Source organism: Equus caballus, chromosome 7, assembly GCF_041296265.1.
Source record: "Equus caballus isolate H_3958 breed thoroughbred chromosome 7, TB-T2T, whole genome shotgun sequence".
Taxonomy (NCBI): Eukaryota; Metazoa; Chordata; class Mammalia; order Perissodactyla; family Equidae; genus Equus; species Equus caballus.
The window spans coordinates 2,776,611-2,803,822 of record NC_091690.1 but is presented as its reverse complement, the minus strand read 5'-3'; the positions used below and the strand labels follow the sequence as shown (position 1 = coordinate 2,803,822).

The 27,212-nt window shown below is 58.6% G+C and overlaps 1 protein-coding gene and 1 long non-coding RNA gene across 2 annotated transcripts in view; one reads left to right on the top strand and one right to left on the bottom strand.

The window, feature by feature from the left end:
- LOC138925074 (uncharacterized) overlaps positions 1-24,616 on the top strand; it is a 38,684-nt gene extending 14,068 nt beyond the window's left edge. The window contains exons 2-3 of the long non-coding RNA XR_011440763.1: positions 23,637-23,861; positions 24,058-24,616. This is a non-coding gene — a long non-coding RNA (uncharacterized lncRNA). The remainder of the gene's footprint in view (positions 1-23,636; positions 23,862-24,057) is intronic.
- On the bottom strand, positions 24-27,212 carry ATCAY (ATCAY kinesin light chain interacting caytaxin). The gene is made up of 13 exons (XM_023644423.2): positions 26,696-27,212; positions 24,141-24,257; positions 15,418-15,476; positions 12,850-13,071; positions 11,682-11,867; positions 11,339-11,441; positions 10,786-10,917; positions 9,992-10,078; positions 9,197-9,295; positions 8,474-8,509; positions 6,342-6,413; positions 5,096-5,128; positions 24-2,376 (listed from the first exon to the last, which is right to left on the bottom strand). The coding sequence occupies exons 2-13, from the start codon at positions 24,215-24,217 to the stop codon at positions 2,367-2,369; spliced, it is 1,116 nt and encodes a 371-aa protein (XP_023500191.2). The 5' UTR covers positions 24,218-24,257; positions 26,696-27,212; the 3' UTR covers positions 24-2,366.

The window sequence follows — 27,212 nt, the reverse complement described above, 5'->3', positions numbered from 1 at the left end:
GGAAACAGACAAGAGCACAGACCTCCATTCTCAGTGACATTTATTTCACATAAAAATCCCCCAAAGCTTGTGGAAATGGCATCTGAACCTCACGACGGTCCGCATAACCAACTGTTTTCGTTTTTTAAAAACCGCAAAACTCGCTGTCAGGGGTGGGGGAGGGGGCGTGTGAACTACGAGTTTGGTGGGGGGGATTTATGACGACACGTCCCACGGGGCCCACGAGGAAAGCCCAACGCCCGCCCGAGTCGCCGAGGGCCGGGTGTCTGCTGCATCTTGGCTGGAACCGCCCGCGGATACGAATCTACCGCAAAGACGACCCCGCGGGGGGAGGGACGCGGGGGGCAGCCTGCCTGGACATGGTGGCCCCATTTGGTCTCACGCCTGAGGACAGGCGGCAGGCCTGGGGACCCAGCTCCCTGGGGGTCTCTCTCTATCCTGGAGGGGCTGCTGTGGCCAAGCGGGGTCCTCGGTTCCACTTGCCCGTCGTCTGTGGCTGCTGGTGGTCCGGAGGGGCGCTGGGTGGGCCCGGTGGTCCCTGTTGGAATGATGAGTCTGCAGGCCCCTAGAGGGGGCCCCGAAATCTCCCCGTTTGTGTCATCTGTCACCTCTGCAGGCACTCGGTTGTGGCGGGATTGGGGAGAACGCATGAGTTCCATCCCGGCTCCTTCTGTGAGCTTGGAGTGAGCCCCCAGACTTCCAGGAGTCACCGCCTTCCTGCGGGTGGCCGTCTGGGGCCCTCCGGACCGTGCGTGGGTCTCCGAGGGGCTGCACTGACCACCTGAACCCAGAGTTTAGGGCCCCGGAGGGAGGGTCCCGATGGAGGGCAGCCTGGAGGGGCCCGTCTGCCAGCCTCTGCTGCGTGAGGCTCCGGGGGCCACACTTGGGCCTAGAACACCGCCCCTGCCCCTCATCTGACATCTGGGAAACAGCAGAAACACAAATTTAAAAACCCCGTCAGGCCCCCAAACGCCCTGGCCCCACGGGGGCTGTGCTGGGACCTGGAAGATGCCTGGCCCAAGCTCGCTGGGAGGCCTGGCATTTTTCATGGCGTTGGGGCAATTCCTCGATGGGCAGGACCCCCTCCCACATGGCAAAGTTGGGCGTCCCCTTCCGGCGGCACTCACGCCACCAGCTCCCTCCTGCCATGGCATGGCCCCAAACACACCCTCTTCGATGTCCAGGACCAGGCAGCACTTGACATTCCCACCGAGGCCCAGAAACGCAGGCCAACTGAGCCTCGACGACACCCGCTAAAAAGCCAGCTGGAGGGACCCCACAGCGTGCCAGCTCGATTCCGCTCAGAGTCACAGAAATAAAGACTCAGGATTGGAGGGGACCGCAGACGACCGCTTTCTGCAAGCGCCATTCAGCCGTTTCTTTAAATGCCCCCAGAGACGGGGAGCTCACTACCTCGAGAGGCCACTTGACTGGTGTTTGGACCGCATTAGAAAAAGTTTATCTTCCGTCCAAGAGAGATTTGCCTCCTTTGAACGCAGGTGGCCATTGTGTCCAGGCCACCGGGATTTCTTTTCCTGAGTGACCTTCGCAACGCTGCGAAATCCCATACCCTGTCTCTTCCTTTTTCTCGGTCTGTATTTCCGGCACAAGCCTACATTAGAGATGGTTTCTCAGCCTCCGCTCTTGGTGGGAGCCCCAGGGGGCTCATCCCAACCCCATTTTCAGGGGGGATCGGGGAAGTGGGGACGGCTCATTCCCTCGGGAGGAGGTACGTTACAGATCGGGGTCGCCCTGTGGTGTGGCATCTGAGTTAAAGGGGCTTGAGAATGTTCTGGATGGAGACGGGAGTGTATTTCTGAGACTGGAGGACAATGAAAAGCCACGAGGTCGAAGGCCGGGAGGTGCCCGGGGCCCCGCCCTGCGGGGGGCTGAGCTCCCCAGTCAGATGCCCAGGGCTGCGGGGGCTGTTCTGGGAGGAAGGCACGAGAACAAATCCAGACCCGGCTGGGGAGTGGGCGTCTGTGGCTCCAACCTGGGACAGGTGACGAGCAAGAGAAGGGTCTCGAACCAGGACTTTGTACAGTGGGAGGGGCCCGAGGCCACCGAGGACACACTGGCCACGCCCTGTGCTGCTCACTCTTCTCGGCCGGGACTTCATGAGTGTGGAAGGACGGAGGGCTGAGAACCGGGTCCTTTTCCAGAACGTGCTAGTACCGCATCGTTAAAAAAAAATGTTTCCAAGCAGCTAAAAAGGATGCTGGGCTTCAGAGATGGATGGAGACTAGAACCCTCTGAAGATGGGACTCAGGAGGAGGCAGGGGCGAGATCCGGGGCCAGAGGGCGTCTGACAGAGGTTTCTTGGCGTCTGGAATCTTCTTCGTGTCCTTCTCTGTCCTCACGTCACCTCAGGACATGCTGAAGAGAGTAAAACACAGCCAAGTTACTATTGTTTTTAAAGAAAGTGGAAAATGCTGTTGCAGGTGCATGGAATCCAAAAGAATGACCTAATCTGGCTTTGGTGCACCCTTGGTAGCAAGAAAGGCACCTGCCCTTTGGGGTCGGTCACCTGCCACTGACCTTCCAGATGGGGTTCTGAAGAGGACCTCTCTTTTGGTCCAGCCTAAGAACAGGCCCTGGGCCGGTGCCCTCAGTCAGACAAGAGGGAGGCTTCAACTCACCCATCCACTCACCCATCCACCCATCCACCCATCCGTCCGTCTGTTCATCCATCCGTCCAACCATTCACCCACCATCCACCCACCCATCTGTTCATCCACCCAACAACCCAGCCACCCATCCATCTGTCTGTTCACCCATCCATCCATCCGTCTGTTCATTCATCCATCCATCCATCCAACAACCCACCCACCCATCCATCCATCCACCCATTCATCCATCCACCATCCATCCAACATCCATCCATCCACCATCCATCATCCATCCATCCATCCGTCCACCATCCATCCATCCGTCCACCATCCATCCACCATCCATCCATCCACCATCCATCCACCATCCATCCACCATCCATCCATCCACCATCCATCCATCCATCCATCCGTCCACCATCCATCCACCATCCATCCATCCACCATCCATCCACCATCCATCCACCATCCATCCATCCACCATCCATCCATCCATCCACCATCCATCCACCATCCACCCATCCACTTATCCATCCACCCACCAATCCACCAATCCGTTCACCCACCCACCCTATCCATCCATCTATACACCCACACATCCACTCATCTGTGTCCATCCCTCCATTGCTCCCACAATCCCTTTTTTGTGTCTCTAATCATTAAACACGCTTCTGTTATCATCTCTCCCCGGGGATTCCTGGGAGGGAGTCTGATTCTGCTGTGTGTTGTATCTGCTGACTTTCCCTTACGGTGGATGACTTCCTCACGTGTTCTGTGTCTGTGGGTGTGAACACCTCTCCAGAAGGCGTGGATTGAGATGGTCTTGTCAGAAACGCACCGAGAACTTGCTGCTACTCAGTGTCCCTGAGGCATCTCTGGTTCAAGATCCTTTTTTTTTTTTTGTGGAAGATTAGCCCTGAGCTAACATCTGCTGCCAATCCTCTTTTTTTTTTTTTTTTTTTTTTGCTGAGGAAGACTGGCCCTGAGCGCACATCCGTGCCCGTCTTCCTCTACTTTATATGTGGGACGCCTACCACAGCATGGCACGCCAAGTGATGCCATGTCCGCACCACGATCTGAACCGGCGAACCCCGGGCTGCCAAAGTGGAATGTGGGCACTTAACCTCTGTGCCACCAGGCTGGCCCCTCCAGATCCTTTTTGTTGTTTATTTCTCAGCTTGGGGCTCCCTGGGTCACATGGGTGGCATTACAGTGGGCGTCCAGGCCATGTTACAGATGGGAAGAGAATGTGTGATCAAGGGTCAACCTGCAAGTTCCAAAGAAAGGTCTGGCCCTTACCTGGCTCCTGGGAGGTCACCTCTGAGTCCTGGGAACGTCCTGTCTTGACCTGGGGACCTTGGGTCATGCCCCATGGTCCATGCTAACAATGCAATTTAGAGGGACTGGAGGCTAAGGCCAGCCACGCATATGTGACTGACCCCTAGTAAACACCATGGACACCACAGCTCGGGTGAGCATCCCTGGTTGGCCACACCTCCTGCACTTTGCCCACATTGCTGTTGGGAGAATTAAGGGCCATCCTGTTGCTGATTTTCCTCTGGGTCCATCCTTCTGCTGTAATAAACCATAACCGTGAGCATAACAGCTCTGCTGCATTCTGTGAGTCCTTCTGGCAAACCACTGAACCCGAGGAGGGTCTCCTGGATCCTGACACATGGCGAGGCCTTTCCTGGCATCTGGAACCAGGCAGAGAGAACGCGACAGGCCCTGGGTGGATGGTGCACCCTTTGCTGAGCTATGTCCCAGGCTTGCGGGGGCCTGGCTCCAGGTGGGCGACCATGCTGCTCAGCTCTGGGGCCTTGTGTCCACCCAACAACTCACCCACCCATCCAACCATCCACCCATCCATCCATCCATCCATCCACCCATCCATCCACCCATCCATCCACCCATCCATCCACCTTCCATCCATCCATCCACCCATCCATCCACCCATCCATCCACCCATCCATCCATCCATCCATCCACCCATCCATCCACCCATCCATCCACCCACCCACCCATCCATCCACCCATCCATCCACCATCCATCCACCATCCACAAATCCATCCACCATCCACCCATCCATCCATCCATCCACCATCCATCCATCCATCCACCCTCCCATCCACCCATCCATCCACCATCCATCCATCCATCCACCATCCACCATCCATCCATCCATCCATCCACGCACCCATCCATCCACTCATCCATCCACTCATCCACCCATCCCTCCATCCATCCACACACCCATCCATCCATCCAACAACCCAACCACCCATCCACCCAGCCATCTGTCTGTTCATCCATCCATCCAACCATTCACAGCGGAGGCCCTGTTGTCGTGGGAACCGCTGTCTCCCTGACTCCCTGGGGCCGTATCTCCATCACTGATGATAAATCATGGGGCACCTGTCCCTGGGTGGGCTCCACTGAGAACATTTCCAAAATAAGGAGCAAGCTCATCCTGCTTCCCACCCACCTCGTTTCCTGGTCCTCCGCGCCCAGAGAAGACCTGTGGGAGAGCAAAGGAGACTCAGCATTATTGGCCTATTTTTGGCACCTTGGCCGTGAGCCCCAGGAGGGCTGACGTGGCTTCGTCTTCATCAGGTACCAGGCAGGCGTCAGCGCGTGCCTGCTGTGTGACAAATGAGCCAGGACAGGCTGGCACGAGGAGACAGGCCGAGGCCCTTCACTGACGCAAAACAAAACCACTAATGTTGCTCGGCGTCCCCTAAGCCCAGGGACACTGACCCACCTACAGGAACTTGCACAAAGGTCACCAGCTGGAACCTTCATCTGAGAGCAGACCTTGGTCTGTCGGACGCATTAGTGGCCCGAGGTCCCTGTGCGTGGCCTGTGCTGGCTGCAAGGAGGAGGAGAAGGAGGGGACGGTCCCCAGAGGCAGCCACTGCCCTCAGGGAGCTCAAGGGCAGGGCAAGGAGGGGATGACAAGGGTCAAAGGCAGGAGGCAGACCCCACGGGAAGAGAGCACAGGTCTGAAGGCGAGAGAGAGGGCCCGAGCCGTGCTGTGTCCATCTGCACATCCCGGGCCCAGGCACTAAAGACTTTCAGTAGACATTTGCTGGACTGAAAAAAAAGAAGAGGGGAGGGGTCGAACAGGAGCAACCGCTTAACGGGTTCAGGGTCTCTTTTTGGGGTGACGGAATGTTCCAGAACTAGAAGGAAGGTTGTTGCACAGCATTGCGAATGCGCGAAATGCCACCAAATCGAGCACTTTAAAATGCTTCATTGCACCTTCTGTGAATGTCACCTCAACAACAAAAAAATAATAAATGAGTGAGGAGGCTCAGGAGCAGGAGGAAAGGGGGCCCGGGGACACGCTGTCCGTGGAAGTTGCTCCGACGGCACACGCGTCCCGTGTCCAGGCTGTCAGCACGGGAGCGCCGAGCCCCCGCCACGTGGCAAGGGGGGCCGAGGAGCCAAGTTGCAAATTTTATTTGCCGTTGATTAGTTTAAATTGAAATCGCGGCCTCTGCGAGGGGCCCCCGTTGGGGGCAGCTCGGAGGGGGAGGGGGAGGACCCCAACGCTGAGCGTCGACGATGGAGAGGGCACCGGATGACCCCCGTGTTCTCATTTCCTCGTCACGACGACATCGGGGTCATGAAAACGCGGTGACATCACGATGGCTCCGATCGGAACTTCCAAGGGGGCTCGGCAGCCCCTGGGGGTGTCCGCTGTCGCCCGCGGTCACCTGCCCGTTTACCTGTCGTCTGCCGGCGCCGCCTCTGGCTTCTCTTCAGACCTGGGCAGGACGAACTCGGGCTGCGGCCTGGCGCTGGGGACAGAGAGAGGTGACGAGGATGACAAGCCGGCGTGGACCGCGGGGTCTCTCCCCGGTCACCGAGAGCGGTCTGCAGACTGCTTTGCTGTCCCCCGGGAAGCGCGGGGCCCGGAGGACGGAGGGAGGTGTCTGTCACCGGGGTGAATGAAGACGAGGCGGCTGGAGGAAGGGGGTGCGAGCGGGCCGGGGAGGGCAGGCCCTGAGCCATTTCTCAGCTGGTCACCGAGAGGCATCTGCACTCTTGTTCCCTGGACGCTGTCGCCCCGCCGGTGCCATGGTCCCCAAAGGGTGGACCCTGCCGGTGTTGTTTATCCCTCTATTCCTGTCCCCAGTGCAGGCTTGGGACGGGGAGGGGAGTAACCCAGGGAGAGAGAGAGATAAAGACAGAGAGACAGAGACAGACAGACAGAGAGAGGGGAGGAAGGAAGGGAGAAAAAGGAGCAAGACAGACAGACCTGACCCCCTCACAGGCGCCAGGAGGGCGACTATCATGAAAACAGACAATGACAAGGGTGGCGAGGACGTGGAGGAATTGGAACCCTCGTGCACTGTCGGTGGGAGTGGAAAATGGAGCAGCTGCTGAGGAAAACACTCCAGCGGTTCCTGGACAGATTGAAAGTAGAACCGGCATGTGATCCGGAATCCCACTTCTGGGGCTACACCCCAAAGAACGGAGGGATGTTTGCACAGCCGTGTTCAGAGCAGCGTGATTCGCAGCAGCCAAAAGATGGAAGCAACGCGAGTGTCTAGTGATGGAGGATGGACACACACAACGTGGTCCAGCCACAGCCTGGAATATTACGCAGCCACGAAAAAGAAGGAGGTCCTGACACCTGCTCCCATGTGGACGGACCTGGAGGACGTGATGCTCAGGGACGTGAGCCAGACACAGAGGGACACACACTGTGTGGTCCACTCACAGGAGGTCCCCAGAGGAGCCACAGCCACAGAGACAGAAAGTGGATGGGGGGCCAGGGGCTGGAGGAGGGGTGGGAGTCAGTGTTTCCTGGGGACAGAGCTGCAGTTTGGGGAGATGGAGGGTTCTGGAGACGGATGGAGGGGATGGTGGCACAACCGTGTGAGTGTGCTTCATGCCGCTGAGCTGTGTGCTTAAAATTGATTAAGAGGGTGAATTTTACATTATGTGTATTTTACTAGGATAAAATTTTTTTTTTAAAAAAAAGACAGGATGGAAGGAAGGAAGAAAGGAAGAGAGAGGAAGAGAAGGAGGAAAAGTCCCCGAATGGCACGGGATGGTGAGTCCCGCCCGCCTCCAGCCTCTCTCCCCTGGTGGCCCACGGCTCGTCCGGCCTCTCTCACTATTAAATGACTCTGTGAAGCCGCCACGCTTTTGCTCATTACGCGCCTCATCTGCCGCTATCACCCTCCCTGCTCCAGGACCCATTTTCCTCGCTCGGTGAGGCGTGCCTCTCCTTCACCACTTGAAGAACCTTCTGGACCAGGACTCCATCTTATTCACCTCTGTTTCCCACGAGGCTGGCCCAGGGCCTGGCAACGACACAGGCTTTTGACCCACCGAAAGCCCCAACTCTCTCACCGACTTGCTGTGTGGCCTTGGGGGATGGCTTGCCCTCTCTGAGCCTTGGATTCTCATGGTTACGCCACTAATGAAAAATGAGCCAATGAGATAGCAAAGGGGTGTTTCTGGGTCTCCTAGGGGAGAGTAAGGAGCTTGTGTCCCCTCTGTAAAGGGAGATATTATTATTAATATTATCCTGGTTACCGTCATTAGTCTTTACGGAGCCACCATTTTCCCCAAGTGGCACAATGGCTGCCATTGCTCCTGAGATCTCACAATGACGCCCAAGGTGGCTATGAACTTTTTACTTGCCTAATGTCACCTGTCGGTAAATGGAGGAGCCTGGATTCGAACCCGGGTCGGACGCCAAGCCCTCTAGGGAAGGGCAGGGGCTTGAGCCGTGTGCTTGCATGACATGGGTCCCTGCTGAGCCGAAGCCGCCGGTCGCCCCCCCGGATTTGGGCCCAGCTCAGCGCCAGCCCCGACCCGGCCCTGACGAAGCCCCTGCACTGACCTCTCTCTCCTGGCCTTGAGCCGCTCCTCTTCGTACCTGGAAGGGAGAAGGAAAAGCACGTCGGGCGCAGCCCTCCTCTCCCCGTGCCCGGAATTCCCTTCCCTCTGGAACAGACACGACCTCATCGTCACATCCGAACACACGCCAGGCTGTGGAGGCGACAGGACAGCCCGCCATTCTCTTTTATGTTCCCTGCAGCCGCTTTACAAGCCCCCTGCTTGGTTGGCATATTCCAGCATCGGGTGTAGACATGACTCAGCAGACCCTTTTTGCCGGTTCAGCATCAGCGATGGAACCGTGCCCTGATAAAGCAAGGCCCGCATCCACGTGGGCGGGTCTACACACCCTTCCATCAGGCCAGTTTTTCTGTAAAGGGCCGAAGAGGGGATGTTTCCGGCTTGGCAGGCCAGTCTCGGTCATCGCGACTCAATTCAGTTGTAACTCAAAAGCAGCCACCGATGACGCATCAATGGGTGCGCGTGGCTGTGTGCCGATAAAACTTTATTTATAAAACCGAGCCGGGGGCCGGGGCTCACTGGCCCCCGAGATGCCCAGGGCCGCTGCCTTCTCTAATCTCACATACGCCTGTTTTTGCTTCCGTTCTGCTGTTTTCCCAACGCGCCTGGTTCCCGGGCAGCCGTGTTTAGCTGAGCGGGGACGTGAGGAGCGCGGGGGGCGTTAGGGACGGAGGGGGTGGCGCTCCCACGGCACAGGGACACCTACTGGAGCACGCAGTCCGGGATCTGCACGTGTTCCATGGGGATGAGCTGCTCCAGGCCTTCCAAGCTGTGCACGTACTGGATCTTGTTGATAAACTTGACGCTGGCAGGATGGGGAGGAGGCAGGCGTCAGAGACGCAGCCCGCGGGCGGCACCCAAGCCACACGGAGAGACGGCACAGGGCAACGCACACGCGCCCTATTCCAGGGCGCCCCGAGCATCTTCCCTCCAGCTTTTTGCCCTGCCCGATGCCAGCCTCCACCCCGCGCCCCTGGGGGCTGGACAGAGCAGAACCGGCCCCACGGTTATTCCAAAAAAACCAACTTCAACCTAATTTTGGTGATACATAAAATCAACTTTTCTCAAGGTCAAATCAATTCCCCTAAGGATGAGAACTATAAGGCCAAGAGAATATAACGGCCCGATAAATAATAAAATAATCAAGTCACAGTAAAAAAAAGTCAGGTAGAGGGGCCGGCCCGGTGGCACAGTGGTTAAGTGTGCACGTTCCACTTTGGCAGCCTGGGGTTTGCTGGTTTGGATCCCGGGTGTGGACATGGCACCGCTCGGCACGCCATGCTGTGGTAGGCGTCCCACATATAAAGTAGAGGAAGATGGGCACGGATCTCAACTCAGGGCCAGTCTTCCTCAGCAAAAAAAAAAAGAAAAGAAAAGAAAAAGAAAAAAAGGAGGATTGGCAGCAGATGTTAGCTCAGGGCTAATCTTCCTCAAAAAAAAAAAAAAAAAAAAAGACACAACAACTCCCGTGGGTGTCCAGATACGGGCTCTAGACACTCACCTGATGAAAGGCCGGGAGATGGCCAGCACGGTGCGAATGAACCAGGACGGGTGGACGATGATCAGGGACTTCAGGTTCTTCCGCAATCTGCGTGGGGGGCACAGGAAGAAAGATGAGCTCCCAGTGGCTCCAGGCTCCTCCCGGTTTTCCGGGGCGGCCGTGCAGCCTCCGCAAAGCTGGGCGCCTTCGCAGGGTCGTGGGAGCTGACGGCCGGTCCCGCCCGAGTCTTAATCCAGAGTCTGAGCTGTCGACCGCGTGGCCACACCGCCGTCCCGTCCTGGAAGCTTTTCTGGGCGCCCCGGTTCTGGGTATCGCTTACGGTCATGTTGAATTCATATGTCCCCCCCGCCCCGAATTCATACGTTCAGGTCCCAACCCCCAGGGTCTCAGGATGGGACCTTATTCGGGAAGAGGGTCCATGCAGGAGAAATTAGTTCAGGCGAGGTCACACCGGGGTGAGGGGGGTTGGCCCTAAACCAATGTGACTGGCGTCCTTATAAAAGGGGACCTTTAGACACAGACACGCAGGGAGAAGGCCACGCGAAGACGGAGGTAGAGGCCGGGGTGACACTTCTACGAGCCGAGGACGGCCAGCGGCGCCCCGAAGCTGGGGGTGACATGGGGCAGATTCCCCTTCTCGGCCCCCTCGGCCCCGGCCCTGCTGACCCCTCGATCTTGGACTCTGGCTCCCAGAAACGGGGAAGGATAAATGTCCGTGGGGCTTTGCTGCGGCCACGCCACCATTCAGAGCGACCTCGGCGCTCGGGGTCCCTGGTCCCCGCCGCCGGGCTCACCTCCTGTCAATCATCTGGTAACACTTCTTCAGCCAGCCGATGCCGGGCATCCTCCGCCGCGGGGTGGCCCCATTCAGGTACACGATCATGTAATCCTCGGCCACCAGGAGCTCCAGACTGCTGATGACGTACCTGGTCACCGGGCCCGGAGGACAGGGGACCCGGCCGGCGGGGCCCAGCGTCAGGGAGCCCCAGCTCTCACGCCTGAGCACCCGTGTCCCCGGCCCCAAACAGGCACCCATGGCGGACGGTCCCCCGCCTCTTCCTGAGCGACTCCAGAAAAATCCTGCCCCTCGTTCTCAGCCTCGAGTTCCCCATCTGTGCCTGTGTGTCCTTGGGCAAGTGACCCAACCTCTCTGTGCCTCGGGCTCTGCACTGTAGAATGGGAGGCAACGGCACCTCCCCCGTGGGGTCCCGGGGAGGGTGGGGAGCGCCCAGCCTCGTGGCTGCCATATAGTAAAGGCCCCGAAATTGATAGTGGTGACCAGGGGACCCGGATGGAGGTCGGCCGGCGGGCCAGCCCGCCCGGCGGGGACGGAGAACAGCCACTTACAGGAAGAGGTTCTCCATGATGTAGTGGTAGTCGGGGGAGCTGCTGTCCGGGAGGAAGCAGGCGGCGAAGACGATGATGGCATTGAGACCCTCGCCGTAGTACCCTGCACAGAGGCGGCCGTGGGTGGCCCCAGGCAGAGACGGGCAGAGAGCCGGGACGCCGGCCACCCCGTCGGTGCCCGCTGGTCCACGCCTCAGCCCCGTGCAAGTTTCACCCCACCCCCTGCCCTCCCCGAGACCAGGGCTTAACATCCCTGAGGCTCAGAAGAAGAGACCGAGGTTCAGAGAGGGCCACTGACCGGCCTCCAGCTGGTGCCGGGAGGGGGCCAGGGGCGCGGTCTCACCTCCGTGGGTCACCACCCTCATGTAGGGCCGGATCATGTGCAGGTCGATGCGGTGTTCTTGCTCTCCGATGATCACCGTCCGCCACAGCCGTCCGTTGGCCGCGCTGCCATCCTCGGCCGCGCCGTCCCCGAACAGATCCGCGCTGTCCCCCGGCATGTTCTTGGCGGCAGCCACGGGCGTGTCATCTGGGAGCAGGCGGGGTGGGGGGTGTGACAGAGGGGATGCCTGAGTCGGGCATCTCGTCCCGGCCTCCCGCCTCCTTCCGCTGCCCGTGGCCGCGTGGCCGCACCTCCCTTTTGTCCTCCGCTTTGCCGACTGACGGCGTGTGGCGGGGCTGGGGGTGCTGCTGGGGGAAACGGCGGCTCTGGGAGTCAAAAAATCACGCCTAAATCACAACTCGGGTCTTTTTCAAACTTCAGAACACAGGAAAGTGCTCGCGGGGGACGTCAGGCGGTCGACCTGGGTAGACCCCGTTTCTGCCAATGACTCACTGTGTGGCCTTTTGGGCATTCTGTCCCTCTCTGGGCTTCTCAGGTTTTTAACTACTCAAAATGTCCCCGTCTTGCCCACCTTCCTTCCTGCAGTCTTCCCGCCTCAGGAAACGGTGCGGCCACATCCCGGCTGCTCAGAGCCCCAGAGCAGGCATCCCGGTCGCCTTCTGTTCCCTCTCTGTTCCTTCCATCCCCGAGGCCACCGCCGCCTCCTCCTCTGGGGTCTCCCTGCCTCCGATCCCCGCCACCGCCACCCGCTTTCGCCAGGCTACACTAGGGAACGAGGATGGGAACCCCAATCCGGTCGGTCCCCCGGCAGTTTCCCACCAGACTGGGAATAAAAGGTGACCCCCCCAACCCTGCCCTGTCCCCTCGCCTCCTCCTTTGGCTCCCAGCATCCACGCGCAGCTGCTGGGACCCTGGCGCGTCTCTGGTTTCCAGCACCGTCTTTGTGCCACGTGTGCCGTGGGCCCCGTCTCTTCCCGGCCCGTCCCCCCCAGACCCCCCAGACCCTCAGTGGACACCCGGAGTGGACGCCCCGCCGACTCTGGGCAAATCGGCTGGAGACACACCCTTCCGGTCTCAGAAAGCCAAGTCCCCGGGGAAAAACCCACACGTCCCCGAGCCAGAGGGGCCGGAGGCTCCGGGCGGCTCCCGTGGGCGACCTCGGCCTCACCTTCCCACTCCAGCTCGTTGCCGTTGCCCAGAAACTCGAGCGAGTCGGTCTCGTCGGGGGTCTCGATGTCGTCCACGTTGATGTCCAGGTCATCGGGCGTGTCCAGGAAGTCATCGGACAGCAGCGAGCCCTCGCTCTGGTCCAGGGACAGGTTGATCTCGGGCGCCACCAGCGTCTTGCGCTTCCGATGGGCCCCGTTGAAGGTCAACGTGTTGGGAGGGGCTGTGGGGAAAAAAAAAAAAAAAAACAGCAAAATCAGACAAAACGGGGTGACTTTTCTTTCTTTTTCCCACTCCCCACTTCCCGCCCCGGCCGCCACGCGACGTCCTCTTGTGCTGGACATTCACGCCGTCACCGTCCGCTCGTCCAGAGCCCCCTCGCGCCTCTGAGCTTGACTCAGTTTCCCCATCTGCAAAAGGGGCTCGCGGGAGGTGAGCCGGGTCAAGGTCGCATGGACGACCCGCCCGCTAGACCCCGGGCGCCGGCCCCACTCTGGCCGGTGTCTGCGGTTACTGTCGCCTCCGGGCGCGGCTGGCAGAGAACACCCACCCACGTCCTACTTTTTCCATTTCTGGGACCTTCGAGTCTTTAATAAAATGTACGGATCACGGAACCCGGGCCAGGCCTCCCCGGGGCTTCTGATGTCCCCACCGTACGACATCCCACAGTGGCGAGTTCCGAGATTGTCCGCTTTACCGGATGTGCAAACGGAGGCACAGAGGGAAGAGGACCCTCCAGGTGGCTCTGGAGCTGCGTGGGGTGGGACCCCCTGTGGTCGTGACTGTTTCCTCGTAAGACTCTTAGCCTGGACTCTCGTTTCCCAGAAAAAGGCGGTTTCTCCTCCCAGGGTGGCCCCTCGGGGTCACGTCAGGGGAAAGCCATCATCTCCCCAAAGCCAGCGCCAGGGCCAGAGGCCGGCCTCCCACTCCACAGCCAGTGAGGACAAAATAGACACCAGGAGGACAGTCCCGCCCCTCTCTCCCGGGAAGATGTTCATTGATCGACAATTAAATGTACCAGCTCCTCATATTTCCTTTTCTTTGAATTTCCCTGTCCCAGAGCAGCGGGTCAGAGACGATCATAACATTGAGCTCTCTTCCTCTGTTACTGTCACAGCACGGTGACAGTTAGACAAAGTGTTGATGTGACACTTCTCGTTAGTGGGGAAGCAAGGCGTCAGTAATGTCACCATGCGGACCTGGGGGACACAGCATGGAGCGAAAGAGGATTATTCTCCAGCCTTAAAATCGAATGGAATTTGCCCTTAAAAAAAAAAAAAAATCCAATGGAGTTTGTCCTGCCGACTTTCAGACTCGCTCAGATCCTTTCTTCCTTCCAATTTCTCCCTTCTGGAATGAGAATATCTCCCCTATGCCTGTCCCACCTATGTATTTTGGAAGCAGATAGCTTGTCTGTGTCTCACAGGTTCACAGCTGGACAGGACAAATCACACCTGAGACGTTTTTCTCTGAAGGCCTTCGACTGATTAGATGCGGCCCACCCGCATTACAGTGGGCCCTCTGCTTTACCCAGAGTCCACCGATTTGAATGTAAATGTCGTATAAAAAATGCCCTCAGCAGAAACATCTAGAATAGCGTTTGACCACATAGCTGGGTACCGTGGCCCAGCCAAGTGGACGCAAAAAAGTAACCATCTCAAGGTCCCTCTTGCCACGTGAGGGGACAGTCACAGGCTCCAGGAACCAGGATCAGGATCTTTGGGGGCTGTTATTGAGCCAGCCACACCCAGGAAGCAGGGTACTGTTCCTACATACACCTCATTTTTCAGAAATAGGATATGGAGGCCCAGAGCGGAGAAGGGACTCCTCCAGGTCACCCTGCGGGGATGTGACAATCCCAGGCAGAGCCCATGCACTCAGGCCTGAAGAAGGGCTGGCACTCTAGGTGATCAACCGTCTGGGACCAGCTGGCCCCCCTCCCTGGTCCACGGGCACAGTGTGGGGCAGGGATGAGCAGTCCCGGATGCACTGCTGTGTGACCTCAGGGACGTGGCTGTCCCTCTCTGGTCAGTCTTTCCCCTGTAGGGTGGGCACAGCAATGAGCTGCACGGAGGAGATGCAGGCAGAGCAGGGGCCCTCAGCGGGGCTCGGCGAGGAGAGGCCATCAAGGCATTCCCTCCTCTGGCCGCCTGGGACAGCCTGTCCCCGAAGTCTGGGGCTTTGGAACCTCAGAGCCATGAGCCCCCCTGAGTGCCCAGGGCTGACTTTGTGCCTGGCACCCCCCGCCCACTTTAAACGTACTACCTCGTTTAATCCTCGCATGCCCCTCCTGCAGGAGGCTCACTCCATGTATTTCAGAGATGAGGAATTGGAAGCACAGAGAAGCTGAGCAACCAGCTCGAGGACACACAGCCACACTGCATGAGAACGTCATGACGGTGTCCCAGCATCTGTCAGCCACCGTGGCTGCTTCCCCTGTAGGCCTCGGAGCAGAGGAGCCAGCCCCCGCCCCCGATGTCCGCCCCAGAGGCAGGGCCTCCAACATTTCTCCGGAAATTTCTAAGGACCTGGCAAGAGCGCCCCCACTTCTGCGCTTAGGGGAACTTACAGGACGCGTCGGCCTCGGGGCTGCCGGGGGAGTCTGATCCCGTCTCTTCCGGGAGCGGCCTGTGGACCAGCCGGAGCGAGCGTCAGTCAGCCACCAGGCGCCGCGAATCCAGCCGCGGGAGGAGATCCGAGAAAACAGCGAGAAATGCGTTTAGTTAGAGGAATCGCTGGGACCACGGACACCCCGTCATTGGCTCAGAAAATCCTCAGACACCAGCGCGGGCTGGCGGCCTTCCCGTCACCTAACGAATGCTACGCCTTTTCTTTTTTTGGAGGGGAAAGCAAAGCCCAGACACGGCTTCACGTGGAGGGGACCCCGCAGAGTGGGGTCTCGACGAGACGCTCGGGTGAAACGCAGCAACGAGCTGTCAGAGGGACACCACGGGGGCCGCCCGGGGTGCAGCGGTTAAGTGCGCCATTCTGATTCTCAGTGGCCCGGGGTTCACCGGTTCGGATCCCGGGTGCAGACATGGCACTGCTTGGCACGCCATGCTGGGGTAGGCGTCCCACATATAAAGTAGAGGAAGATGTGATGTGAGCCGGGGTTTGTCTGGGTTTCCTCGTGGTCGGCTGGGGCGGTGGGTTCTGGGAGGGCCCCGGAGTGAAGGGCCCTCTTCGCCCCATCATCCCAAGGTCCTGCCACCACCGAGACTGACCCCTGTGATGTCAACTTGGTCCCCTGGCTGAGATGTGTGATCGGCTGTCTGCACCATAACGTCCCTCCCCACCTTCTTCTTTTTTTTTTTTGTTGAGGAAGATTAGCCCTGAGCTAACATCTGCTGCCAATCCTCCTCTTTTTTTGCTGAGGAAGACTGGCCCCAAGCTCACATCTGTACCCATCTTCCTCTACTTTATATGTGGGACGCCTGCCACAGCATGGCTTGCCGAGCGGTGCCATGTCCGCACCCGGGATCCGAACCGGCGAACCCTGGGCCGCCAAATAGGAACATGCGCACTTAACTGCTGTGCCACCGGGCCGGCCCCAGTTTTTTTAAAGAAATGCAGCCAGCTATGCATTGGTGCCTCTTTAACGCCTGGCTGTGGGCACAGATCTGCAAAAGCAGGCCTTTTTCTGGGGCAATGCCCGCACTGCTTTGTGGAGCACCGGCTCTTGCTGCCCGGGTCTGACCCAGGCGCCCCGGCTCCTCTGCTCTCTGGGGGAAGTTCGGCTCTGGGCAGAACGTCCTGCCGAGGGCCCGGGCTGTCTCAGGCTCCCGCCGCAGGGCCTGCTGACTCGGGGATGCGCTGCCACTCATCCCAGCGGAAAGGGGGCTGTGTAGACAGCGACGGACATAGAACGCTTTTTCCTTTCCTTTTCCAGAATGACTTATTCCCTCGCCTCTGTTCCTCCGAGGGCGCGAGCTGGCCCCCTGTGCAGGGTCAAATCGCCCCACGCTGCTGCCTTGGCCACCCTCCCGTCCTTCTCCCGCACACCGTGCATCGAACGTTCTTTGAGTAACGACCACCTCTCAGGACACTGGGGGGTCTTGGAAGGACAGGATGAACCAGAGGTCAAAAGTCAAAATAGAGCGGAGGCCCAAAGGAAATGAAGACGTACGTCCACTTGAAAACTCATGCTCAATGTTCATAGCGGCAGGAGTCGCAGTAGCCAAAACGTGGAAACAGCCCAGATGTCCATCAACGGATGAATGGATGAACAAGACGCGTGGTCCGTCCACACACTGGAGTATTATGCAGCCGTGAAGAGGAGCGAGGCCCCGACACGGCTGCACGTGGACGGAACTGAACCCACGACGCTCAGGGAGAGAAGCAGACACAGAAGGACACATGGCGTGTGACCCCATGGACGGGAAACGTCCAGAACAGGCAGATCCACAGACAGAGAGCAGGCTCATGGGGGCCAGGGGCTGGGGAGGGGGTGGGGGTGATGCTGATGGGGACCGCGCTTCCTTTTGTGGCGATGGAAATGTTTCCGGACTAGATAGAAGTGATGCCCACATAACACTGTGACTTTGCCAAATGCCACTAAATCGTGCATTTAAAATGGCTAATTTTATCTTACGCGGATTGCCCCTCAATTGAGAAAAAAGCGAGCTTTAAATAAAGTCGGAAGAAGGTTTTAAAGAGGCAGGCGGGGCTGAAGCGTCCTCTTAGAGGCCCGTTTGGTGTCCTCGCCGCCCTGTCCCTCTCGTCTGTAGCTGCCGCCCCTCCTGCTCCCCACACGGTCGGGCCTGGTGACTCATAAGCCCAGGGTCCTGGGGCACAGGGAGCTCACCGCCCGACGGCAAGGTGACCCCGAATTGCAGACTGACAGCGGACGCCTCACCCCTAGTTCTGGTTCTGCCCACACAGCATTTAAGAACATTTTTAATTTGCTGCGAGGTCAGAGCTGGGACACAAAACGTCTAGATTTCCATCTCTTCTTGAATGTGCTCTGCCCTTCGCGAGTGGTGACAACCCCCAGGAGCTGATTATCGGCCACTCCTGCTCCCCCTGGGTGTCGGGATTTCCTTCCGGCTCCTTCTCTCCTTTGGGGTGCCTCCCGGGGGCCCGTCAGCCTGAGGCTGCAATTTCCGCTGTTCTGGAATCAGCCAGAATCAGGACTCGCCCCGTGGGTGGGGCACTCGCTCTGAGCCTGGGTGGCATGTTCACCGTGCCATCTTATTTGCTCCTCGCGGCAACCCTAGGAGGCAGGGAGAAGCCCATTTCACAGACGGGGAAACTGAGGCTGGGCTAGGGGATGCCTCCCCCTCATGCTGGGGGTGTTGAACCGGTCCGGCGGCAGATCGGATCCCCGTCACTGCCCGCTACTGCCCCCTTGTGCCCGGCCAGTGCACGTGCACCGACCCCAATAGGGACGGAAACAGGGTGACTGTATGAATGTATATATAATAATATTATATACAATAATACAAATATACATTATATATGTTACGTATATAATGGAAACCTACTGCTTCTGTTTCTGTGAGGAGCCCTGAGTGCCACACGAGGGAGGAAATATAACAATGAAGGAAACAGATGAGCAGAGCAGATGGTGACGCTGGCAACAAAGAAAATCAACAAGATGAGGGAGCGGGAGGGGGCGCGAGGACAGGGTGGTCAGGGAAGGCCTCCCTGAGGAGGTGACCTTTGGGCGGAGACTTGAAAGCAAGAGGTTGGCTGCGGGGAGGTCGTTCCAGATGGAGGCACAGCAGGGGCAAAGGGCCTGGGGCAGGAATGAGCCTGCTGAGCTCTAGGAAGAGATGGGACAGAGGGTGGGGGGCAGGGGTGGAGAGAGGAATCGGGGAGTGGGAGGGGTGGAGGAGGAGGGTTGGGGGAGGTGGGGCCAGGGGAGGAGATGTCGTGGGAGCAGGAGTCACCGGGCACAGACCCCAACCCCCCAGGACACCACGAATGTTCCATAACTTCCAGACCATGCTGACCCGGAGGAGCCGATTCAGCAGGCTCCCTGGAGGAGGCGCCCGCCGCTTCCTGACGCGGGCCGAGCACACGGCCGCCCTGCCCATCCACAGGGCTGCGGCTTCCAAGGCCAGGGGACACCTAGCTGCTCCCCCAAGTCCCTGGGAGACCCCAGATTCTGCTGCACCAAAGCCCCTCCACGACCTCACCGTGGATCGAGATGGCTCCCCGCGGTGCTGGCTCCCGTCTGTGACAGGCAACCCACGTCCAAAGTGGGGGTCCCCCTAATAGGCAAGGCGGACGGTGTGGCTTTATCCTTTGGCGGTGGGTTGAGTTGTGGCCCCCCCCCCAAAAGAGAACTCAAGTCCTAACCCCCACGCCCTGGGAAGGGGACCTCCTTGGAAATAGGGTGGCTGCAGACGTAAGGAAGTTAAGATGACGTCATCCTGGATTAAGGGGGGCCCTACGTGCAGAGAGGGGTGTGTCTATAAGGAGGAGGAAATGTGGACACAGACGCACAGGGGGACGGCCACGCGCACGGGGAGGCGGAGCCCGGAGTGACGCATCTGCGAGCCACGGAGGGCCAAGGACGGCCGGCCACAACCAGAGGCTGGAGGAGGCAAGGAGGGTACTCGAGTCTGGACTCCCAGCCTCCAGAAGGGGAAACAATACAGTTCTGTCATTTTGGGCCACCCAGGTTGTGGTCCTTTGGGTTTTTTTTTTGAGGAAGATTAGCCCTGAGCTAACATCTGCTGCCAATCCTCCTCTTTTTTGCTGAGGAAGACTGGCCCTGAGCTCACATCTGTACCCATCTTCCTCTACTTTATATGTGGGACGCCTACCACAGCATGGCTTGCCAAGCGGTGCCATGTCTGCACCCGGGATCCGAACCGGCGAACCCGGGGCCGCCGAGAAGCGGAACGTGTGAACTTAACCGCTGCGCCACCGGGCCGGCCCCCGTGCATGATCTCACTTACATGTGGAAGATAAACAAACACATGGACAAAGAGAACGGAGGGGAAGGAGGTTGGGGGCTGGGCGAACGGGGTAAAGCGGCACAGACATATGGTGACAGATGACGCTTAGACTATTGGTGGTGAGCAAGCGGAGGTCTACACAGAAATGGATAAATAGTGTACACCTGAAATTTCACAATGTTATAAACCGTTACGACCTCGATAAAATAACTTAAAAAGGAGAGGGAGAGACCCGAGAGATCTCTGTGTCTCTGCCGGCGAGCGCAGAGGAGAGGCCTCGCCGGGCCCTGAGCTTGCACTTCGAGCCTCCAGAACCGGGAGAGGAGAAGGGCATGTTGATGAAGCCGCCCGTCTGGGCGAGGCTGTGTGGCCGCTGAGCTAACGGAGGAGGGGACAAGAGGGGACGAACCCAGGGTGGCTGGAGCTGAGGACGGAGGAGACGCTGAGGATGGTCAGGCCCTTCCGTCCCTGCTTGTCCCGAGCCCATGGCTCGTGCACAATGTTTTTTGGGATTGCTAAGTTGTGCAACACAAAATCGTCTCTGTGTGTGCACTCGGCTGGGGGAGAGAGAGGGCACTGGCCTGCCCTGGCAGGGACAGACAGACGCAAACAGGAGCCGAGTATATATATATACGGAGAGAGACAGAGACAGAGAGACCGAGGGGAGAGACAGAGGAGGGCAGGAAGGGAGTGAGAGAGGACGATTGACAAAGCGAAGGGAGTAAAATGGTAACAATTGGCGAATCTGGGTGAAGGTTTATAGATATTCTGCTAAGTTTGGGACGACAACAGAATAAAAAGCTACAAATAAACCAAACCCACAGCCCACTGGGCTGTGAAAGGACGAGCGGGCCGAGGCAGCAGGCAGAGATCTCGCCCTGCACCTGCCTCTCCTTAGCTGTGAGACCCTGGCCAAGCCCTTCCCTGCCCTGGTCCTCAGTGTCCCCCCTCGGTTTCCCTTCAGTCTCTCAACTTGCTTCTGCTGGCCTCAGGACCTTTGCATGTGCTGTTCTCTGTGCTTGGAATGCTCAGCCTCTACCCCCAGCCTCCATCTCCTGTTCATCCTCCTTCATCCTTCACAGCACAGGGTCAGCACCACCCCCAACCTCCCGGACCCAGTCAGATCCCACCCAGCACTCTCCAGGCGCCAAAAACCCAGCTGCGATTTCACACTGGGTTGTGCGTGAGGTCATAAGGGGACGCCTGTCTCTGCCCCAGACTGAGAGCGGAGCCCAGGGCAGCCGTCTTGCTCTTCTCCACGTGTCCTCAGCGTCTTGCTCAGGGCCTGGCATACAGTCGGCGCATATCATGAGAAAGAACGAATGGAGAAAGTGGGGCAGCCACAGAAATCCTCCCCAGGCTGCCCTCAGCTCTGGCTCCAGAGGGATCCGCAGAAGGGCAGGAGGGAGAGGCCGCAAGACAGTGGCCGCGGGAGCGGGGGCTGTGGGCCTGGGGCCCAGCGGGGGGGTCCTCTGACCCCCCGGGGAAGCTCGAAGACGCCCCGGGAAGGGACCAGCGAGCTGGAAGGAACAGAATCGCGCGTTGTCCGGCCCCAGACAGAGCTGGTTATGTGCAGAGGCAGCTGGACTCACTTCTTCCAGAAGGAGGAAGACAGAGGCCATGGCTCGGCGCTGGCTCACCCCCGGGGCTGCACAGCGAGGCCTCTATCCCGCAGACACTGCCCCACTGAGATGGCCGGGGACGCTCCGCAGCTGGGGGACACGCCCCCGAAATCCACCCGCGCAGCTGCCACCAGCCCCGTCTTTGTCCCCACCGGGCTTGGGAGAGGAGAAATCTTTGTAAAATGTGGGGAGGGGCCGAAAAAAGGAACTGGAGGCCCAAGACACAAGTTAATAAGACCAGCCCCGAGGGGGCTGTCTATGTGGGTAGCTGTCATCGTCTACACAGCCTGCTTTAGCCGTCTCGCCCCACGCGCCCCGTCGAGTTCTCACGACAGCTTCGCGAGCGACGGACGGTGGTCTCCATTTTAAGAGAGGGAAACTGAGGCATCGAGATGCTGGAAGGTTGCCGAGGCGGCCGAGCGAGCCTGTCGGGGAACCGGGATCGGAGCCCACGGCCGTGGTCCGGTTCCCAAGGTCGCGCCCTTTTAATCCCGCTGTGCAATAAAATAAATTCAGAGCATTCCCACCCACGTCAGGACTTCCTTGCTCAGAAACGGGCCTTCATTTGCCCAAACGACCCCATCCGGGCGTCGGGAGATCCCTTTCCACGCAGCCGGACGTCAGCATCCTTATGTTGACTTGAAGAGAAGGACTGTGACCCGGAGAGAAAATGCTAAAGGGGAAAGGGCGGGAGGTCAGTAGCAAGGAATGGGCCACCGCTGTCCCGAAATACTTGTATTTTCGAAGACAAACTCCTGCGGATGACAGCGCCGGGCGGACGAGATTCTCGGCTGTTCTGAGCACGGGCGCCTCTGGCTAGAGAACCGCAGTGCACGGCGTGCGAAACGCAGAGAGCAAATGCGACTGGATTCGGGGTGCGGGGTAAATTCAGATTCAAATGGGTGGTGATGCCCCCGACGTCGCGGCTGCTACCGGGCACAGTGGACACGGGGCTCCGACCGCCCCCGTCAGTCTGTGCCCGTTTTGAGGGACCGGTCGTATAAAGCGTATATTGGACCATTTGAGCCCGTTTATTCTATATTGGACTCAAATCTGGGTCCCTTTGATGCCTGTTCATCAGCCTAGTTCTGCCCTGGGGACCCTCTGCGACGGAGATATTCTGGGACCGCTGATCTTCAGACACTCTTTTCCAGGGTCAACACGCTTGGTCCCTTCGACTCTCGCTTCCCAGATGCTTATGCGATAACCCTGGGGCATCGTCTCCCGCGGGTAAAAGCCTTGCCTTCAAAGACGCAGGCGACGAGCAGTTGATCCAGGCTCAGGGGGACCCTGCGGTGACAGTGTTTTTTCTCACCCAGCGCCTCTCCGGGAGGAGAAAATAGAGAGAGAGAGGCAGGCCTGGCGGCTCGTGCATCTCAGAAGCGAACACACACAGCTCCCTTCCTCCGCGATTTATTCCTACGGTGACCGTCACCCGCTCGCACGGTATCTATTGAGCGCCGGCTGTATACCAGGCTCCGTCCTCGTGCTGGCATACAGCAGGCAGGGAACCAAAGGTCCCTGCTCTCTCGGGGTTCCGTGGCGCGGAAACAGTCTATAAACAAGAGAAGGATGTAAAATCTTTCGCCTATTAGACTGTCTGAGTCACCCAGGGCTGCCGTCACAAATGACCGTGAACACAGTGGCTTAAAACAACACACATGTACTCCCTTGTGATTGTAGACGCCAGAAGCGAGCCTGAAATCAGTGTCACCGGACTGACATCAAGGGGTGGGCAGAGCTGGTCCAATCATGTGTGCAAAGTCCCGTTTGCGATGGAAGGAAACATTCTCAGGTCCCGGGGATTAAGGCGTGGATATTTTGGGGGGACGTTACTCAGTGAGGAAACAATTCAGGAACGGGGGAGGGGGGAGTGAGGGGGCCAGGAGGTCCTCTTTGAGAAAGTGGCCTGTGGGCAGAGACTGAAGGGGGTGAGGGAGCCAGGGTGTTCCAGGCGGAGGGAACGGCCAGCGCGCGGGGAGTCTGAAAGTCAGAGCCAGCTGGGCACATCGAAGGAACAGGAAGGGAGACGCTAACGGGGCATGAAGGGGACGGGAGTGATGGGAGGTGAGGTCAAAGATGAAGGGGGAGGCTGAATCCCAGATTTTCTGTGGGATGGGCATTTACCCCAGGGTTTTTTTTTTTTACAGTTATATTGAGCAGGCTTTTTTTTTTTTTTTTTTTTTTGGTGAGGAAGATTGGCCCTAAGCTAACATTTGTTGCTCATCTTCCTCTTCTTTTCTCTTTTCTCCCCAAAGCCCTCCAGGACATAGTTGTATATTCTGGTTGTAGGTCCCTCTGGCTGTGCTATGTGGGACGCTCAGCGTGGCCTGACGAGCGGTGCCATGTCTGCACCCAGGATCCGAACCGGTGAAACCCTGGGCCGCCGAAATGGAGCGTTTGAACTTAACTACTTGGCCACGGGGTCAGCTCCCTGTCCCAGGGGTTTGAAGCAGGGTACAAGGTCTCTCTGGCTGCTGCAGGTAAAAATACGCCATCCCCTGAATGCATGGGAACCCAGGCGAAAATATTGCAATAGTCGTGAGACGGTTTTAGAAAAATGTTGAGAATTCTTAAAACAGTGTGGGAATGGGAGCTTTTTTGGCTCTTTGGAGGGGGTTGGGGGAGAATCAATCTGAAGTAATTCAGGAAATATTCATTATGTGCCCGGTCAACTAGGGAGGGGTCTCTGCACCACCACCCCCCCCGGAGAAGCGAGGGGGCCCGCTCCCTCCGCCGACCCCGAGACCTGGAAGCCACACCTGGGAAGCGCTTCGCCCTGCCACTCTTCCTTCACATCCACGTTTTCCATCCTGAGCGTGGCCTCGGTGGTCCCCATGGGAGCCGGGAAGAGGCGCCGACCCGAAGCAGAGACAAACCTGAAGGAGAGCCACGGATGGAGGCATTACTGGACGACCATCATGATATCAACCCCCCACCACACACACACACACACACACACACACAGCACTTCACAGTGATCTGCAAACAGCTCTCACGTCCACGGTCTTGAATCATTCCCCAGTCCCATGAGACTTTCTCATTTCACAGGTGAGAAAACAGAGGCGTGGAGAGTTGAGAACATTCATGTGGGTCTGGAGTTTGAACCACATGAGGGGCTGAACCTCCAGCCACAAGCCCCGCTCCCTTTGAAGCTCTGAAATCCACCCTTCCCAGGGCTTATCATTCCTCCCTCACCTTGGACTTCAACTGGGAAGCAATAAATCAATTAAAGTCATTTATACTAAAGTGTTAATGACTGATATACTTAAGCTTCCTTGCTAGGATTGACACATTCAAACAGGACCTGGTCAACCCCAACCTACCTCCATCTGCTCCAGGCTACCTGCCCTGCCTCTCTGTCACCCCACAAAGAAACAAGTCCTGACAATCTGCTGACCCCAGGACTAACGAAGGCAGGGTGGAAAGAGACCGGGGTTGGAAGTCAGGATCTTAGTTACTACCAACCACAAAATGCCAGTTTTGTTTTTATTGTTCTGAGGAGCCAGCTGGCAGCAGGCGTGGGGCGGGGGGGCAGCATTCTAGGCCGTGACTTAAGTGCTGGGCCATCGAGAGCGAAAGTAGAACTGAGTGAGATTGCTATCGGGTCCACCCTGGGGCACGGCAGACTCCCAAGCCACTCGCTCTCCCAGCCTCAGCTTCCCTGTCTGTAGATGAAAAAATTGGGCTAGAAATGATCTCTGTGGTCCTTCTGGCTGCAGCATTCCAGGATCTTATCACTCAATCAACACCATAGCATCTGTGCTTTTAAATCAGTGGTTCTCAACGGGGAGGGGGGCGATTCTGCCCCCCGCCCGTGGGGGACACGTGGCCATGTTGGGAGGCATTTGCGGCTGTCACAACTGGGGGGGGAGGTGCTCCTGGCATGGAGTGGGTGGGGCCAGGGATGCTGCTCAACCCCCCACAGTGCCCAGGACGGCCCCCCCCACGACCAGGAATGACCCGGCCTCAAATGTCTATACATCTGAGATTGAGAAACTCTGTTTTAATCCACACGCTTGTGCAAGGATTGTAGGCCCGGGTTTGGCAGTCGTTAAGGAGAGCCCAGGGTGTCATCGTATCACATCCTCCCAACAGCTCCTGTGTTGTCATCCTCACTCACCAGCGTCTAAGGTCCCCCACCCCCCCCGCCCGAAGCTGCGGCTGCCCCTCCGGAGAGCTGGTGCACGGCTGCCAGTGTGGGCGTGTCATTCGAAGCCCCTTGCTGGGCCTGGGTCCCTGGAGACGCTGGGTCTGCATTTGGGACTGTAGCTCAGGGAGCGAGGACCCAGAGGGAGGCTGGGCCCTCTGGGGACCAGGCAGGCGATGGCTAAAATTAGACGCCCCCACTCCCCCCGGGTGAGAGTTTCTCACTCAATTCTTGTCACCGTCCTGAATGTCGTCATTCATTTACGGAGGAGGGACAGCAAGACGCAGTCCGGAAAGGGAAAAAAAATCTCTTCACGATGCTACGGGCGACAGCCGCCCAGAAGCTGACGGCCAGGGAAAGCTCACGTCAGCGGAAATTCGTCTCCTATCTGAAAGGAGTGGTCTTTGGGTCTGTTTTCCTCATCCCAAGTCGGGGAGGGGGGGGTGACCTCAGTCCCGGGGAAGGACCACCCAGCCCCCCACCCACCCACAGCGCAGACTCTGCAGCCACATATGTTGGCTCCACCATCCTCTAAACGCGGGGTGTGGGTGGGTCCCCAAGGGGCCCTGGACACCCTCTCTCGGATGCTCACTTATATTCAAGGATGGCAAATAAAATAAAGTGAGGGACCGCTGGAAAGTGTCCCTTTGCTCCGCGCTGGCGAATGACCAGCACATCAGGTACAAATTCCGAGAAGGAAGGCGGAATCTGTCTTGCACGGTCTCCCTTCCTCCCCACCCCGCAGGCGGGCCTTTACCCGCAACATCTCTCGGGTCCTTCTTCCAAATCCGCTCAGGGGGTTATAAATAGGAAACGCGCAGAGGTGGGACCTGGACATGTCAGTCTCTTAGGAAGCATCCCCGACAGAGGGGCTGAGGGTTTAATCCGCTTAACCTCCAAGCGGGTCTTGAAAATGGTGCAGCCCTCTGTCTTCCGAGGGAACGGTGGGCACGGAAGGTGCCCTGGGGGGCGGGGTGTGTGTGCCGGGCGGATGGTTTTCCTCGGCCCGGGGAAAAATGGATGGTACCACCCCAAGCATCACGAGACCGTGCTTCTCCGCTCCCACCCTCCCCGCCTGCCAGAAGGGGGTTTGCGGCGGCAGATGCCTCCGGACAGACCTTCCCGGCAGGGCGGGGGGGTAGGGGGGTGGAAGGAAGGTGGACTCACCTCCACGCTGAGTCCCGGTTGCCTCCGCGGCCTCTCCTCCTCCTCCTTTTCCTCCTCGTTAGGCGCAAACAAAGGCGAGCCCCGCGCGGATGCAGCCGAGCATCTCTCGCCTCCGGAGCGCGCTCCCCGGGCCTTCAGAGCATCCGAGGCTGACGCGCGCAGGGGCGGACTCCGCATCCACGGAAGGTCACCCGCAGCAACGTGGCCGGTGCAGGTGGGCGCTTGTGTCCGGGGGGCCGGGGAAGGGCCGGCGGTCCGCGGTCAGCTCCCCGTGGCGCACCGCTGCGGCTGCGCGCCCTTGTCGTCGCCGCTTCCCGTGCCTCCGAGGTATTTTCTTCCTTCCAGCTCCGCAGCTGGCGGAGGCTCGGCTTCCTTCAGACAGTGAAAGATGCTGCTTTTGTGTGCAGGGTGGATGGGTGGCTGGGTGGGTGGCTGGGTGGGTGGGGGCAGGGCCGACCGAAAAGCACAGCCCCCTCGCCAGAATCCGGGGCTCTCCATTGGCTGAGCGAAGAGCATC

Bases quoted from the DNA above. Each gene is read 5' to 3' on its own strand.
- ATCAY (XM_023644423.2), bottom strand. From the start codon at position 24,217: ATGGGGACCACCGAGGCCACGCTCAGGATGGAAAACGTGGATGTGAAG. The intron at 15,477-24,140 runs GTGTGGCTTCCA...GCTGGTCCACAG, and splicing joins CAGGGCGAAGCGCTTCCCAG to GCCGCTCCCGGAAGAGACGG. The intron at 9,296-9,991 runs GTGAGTGTCTAG...CCATCCTGCCAG, and splicing joins ATCTCCCGGCCTTTCATCAG to CGTCAAGTTTATCAACAAGA.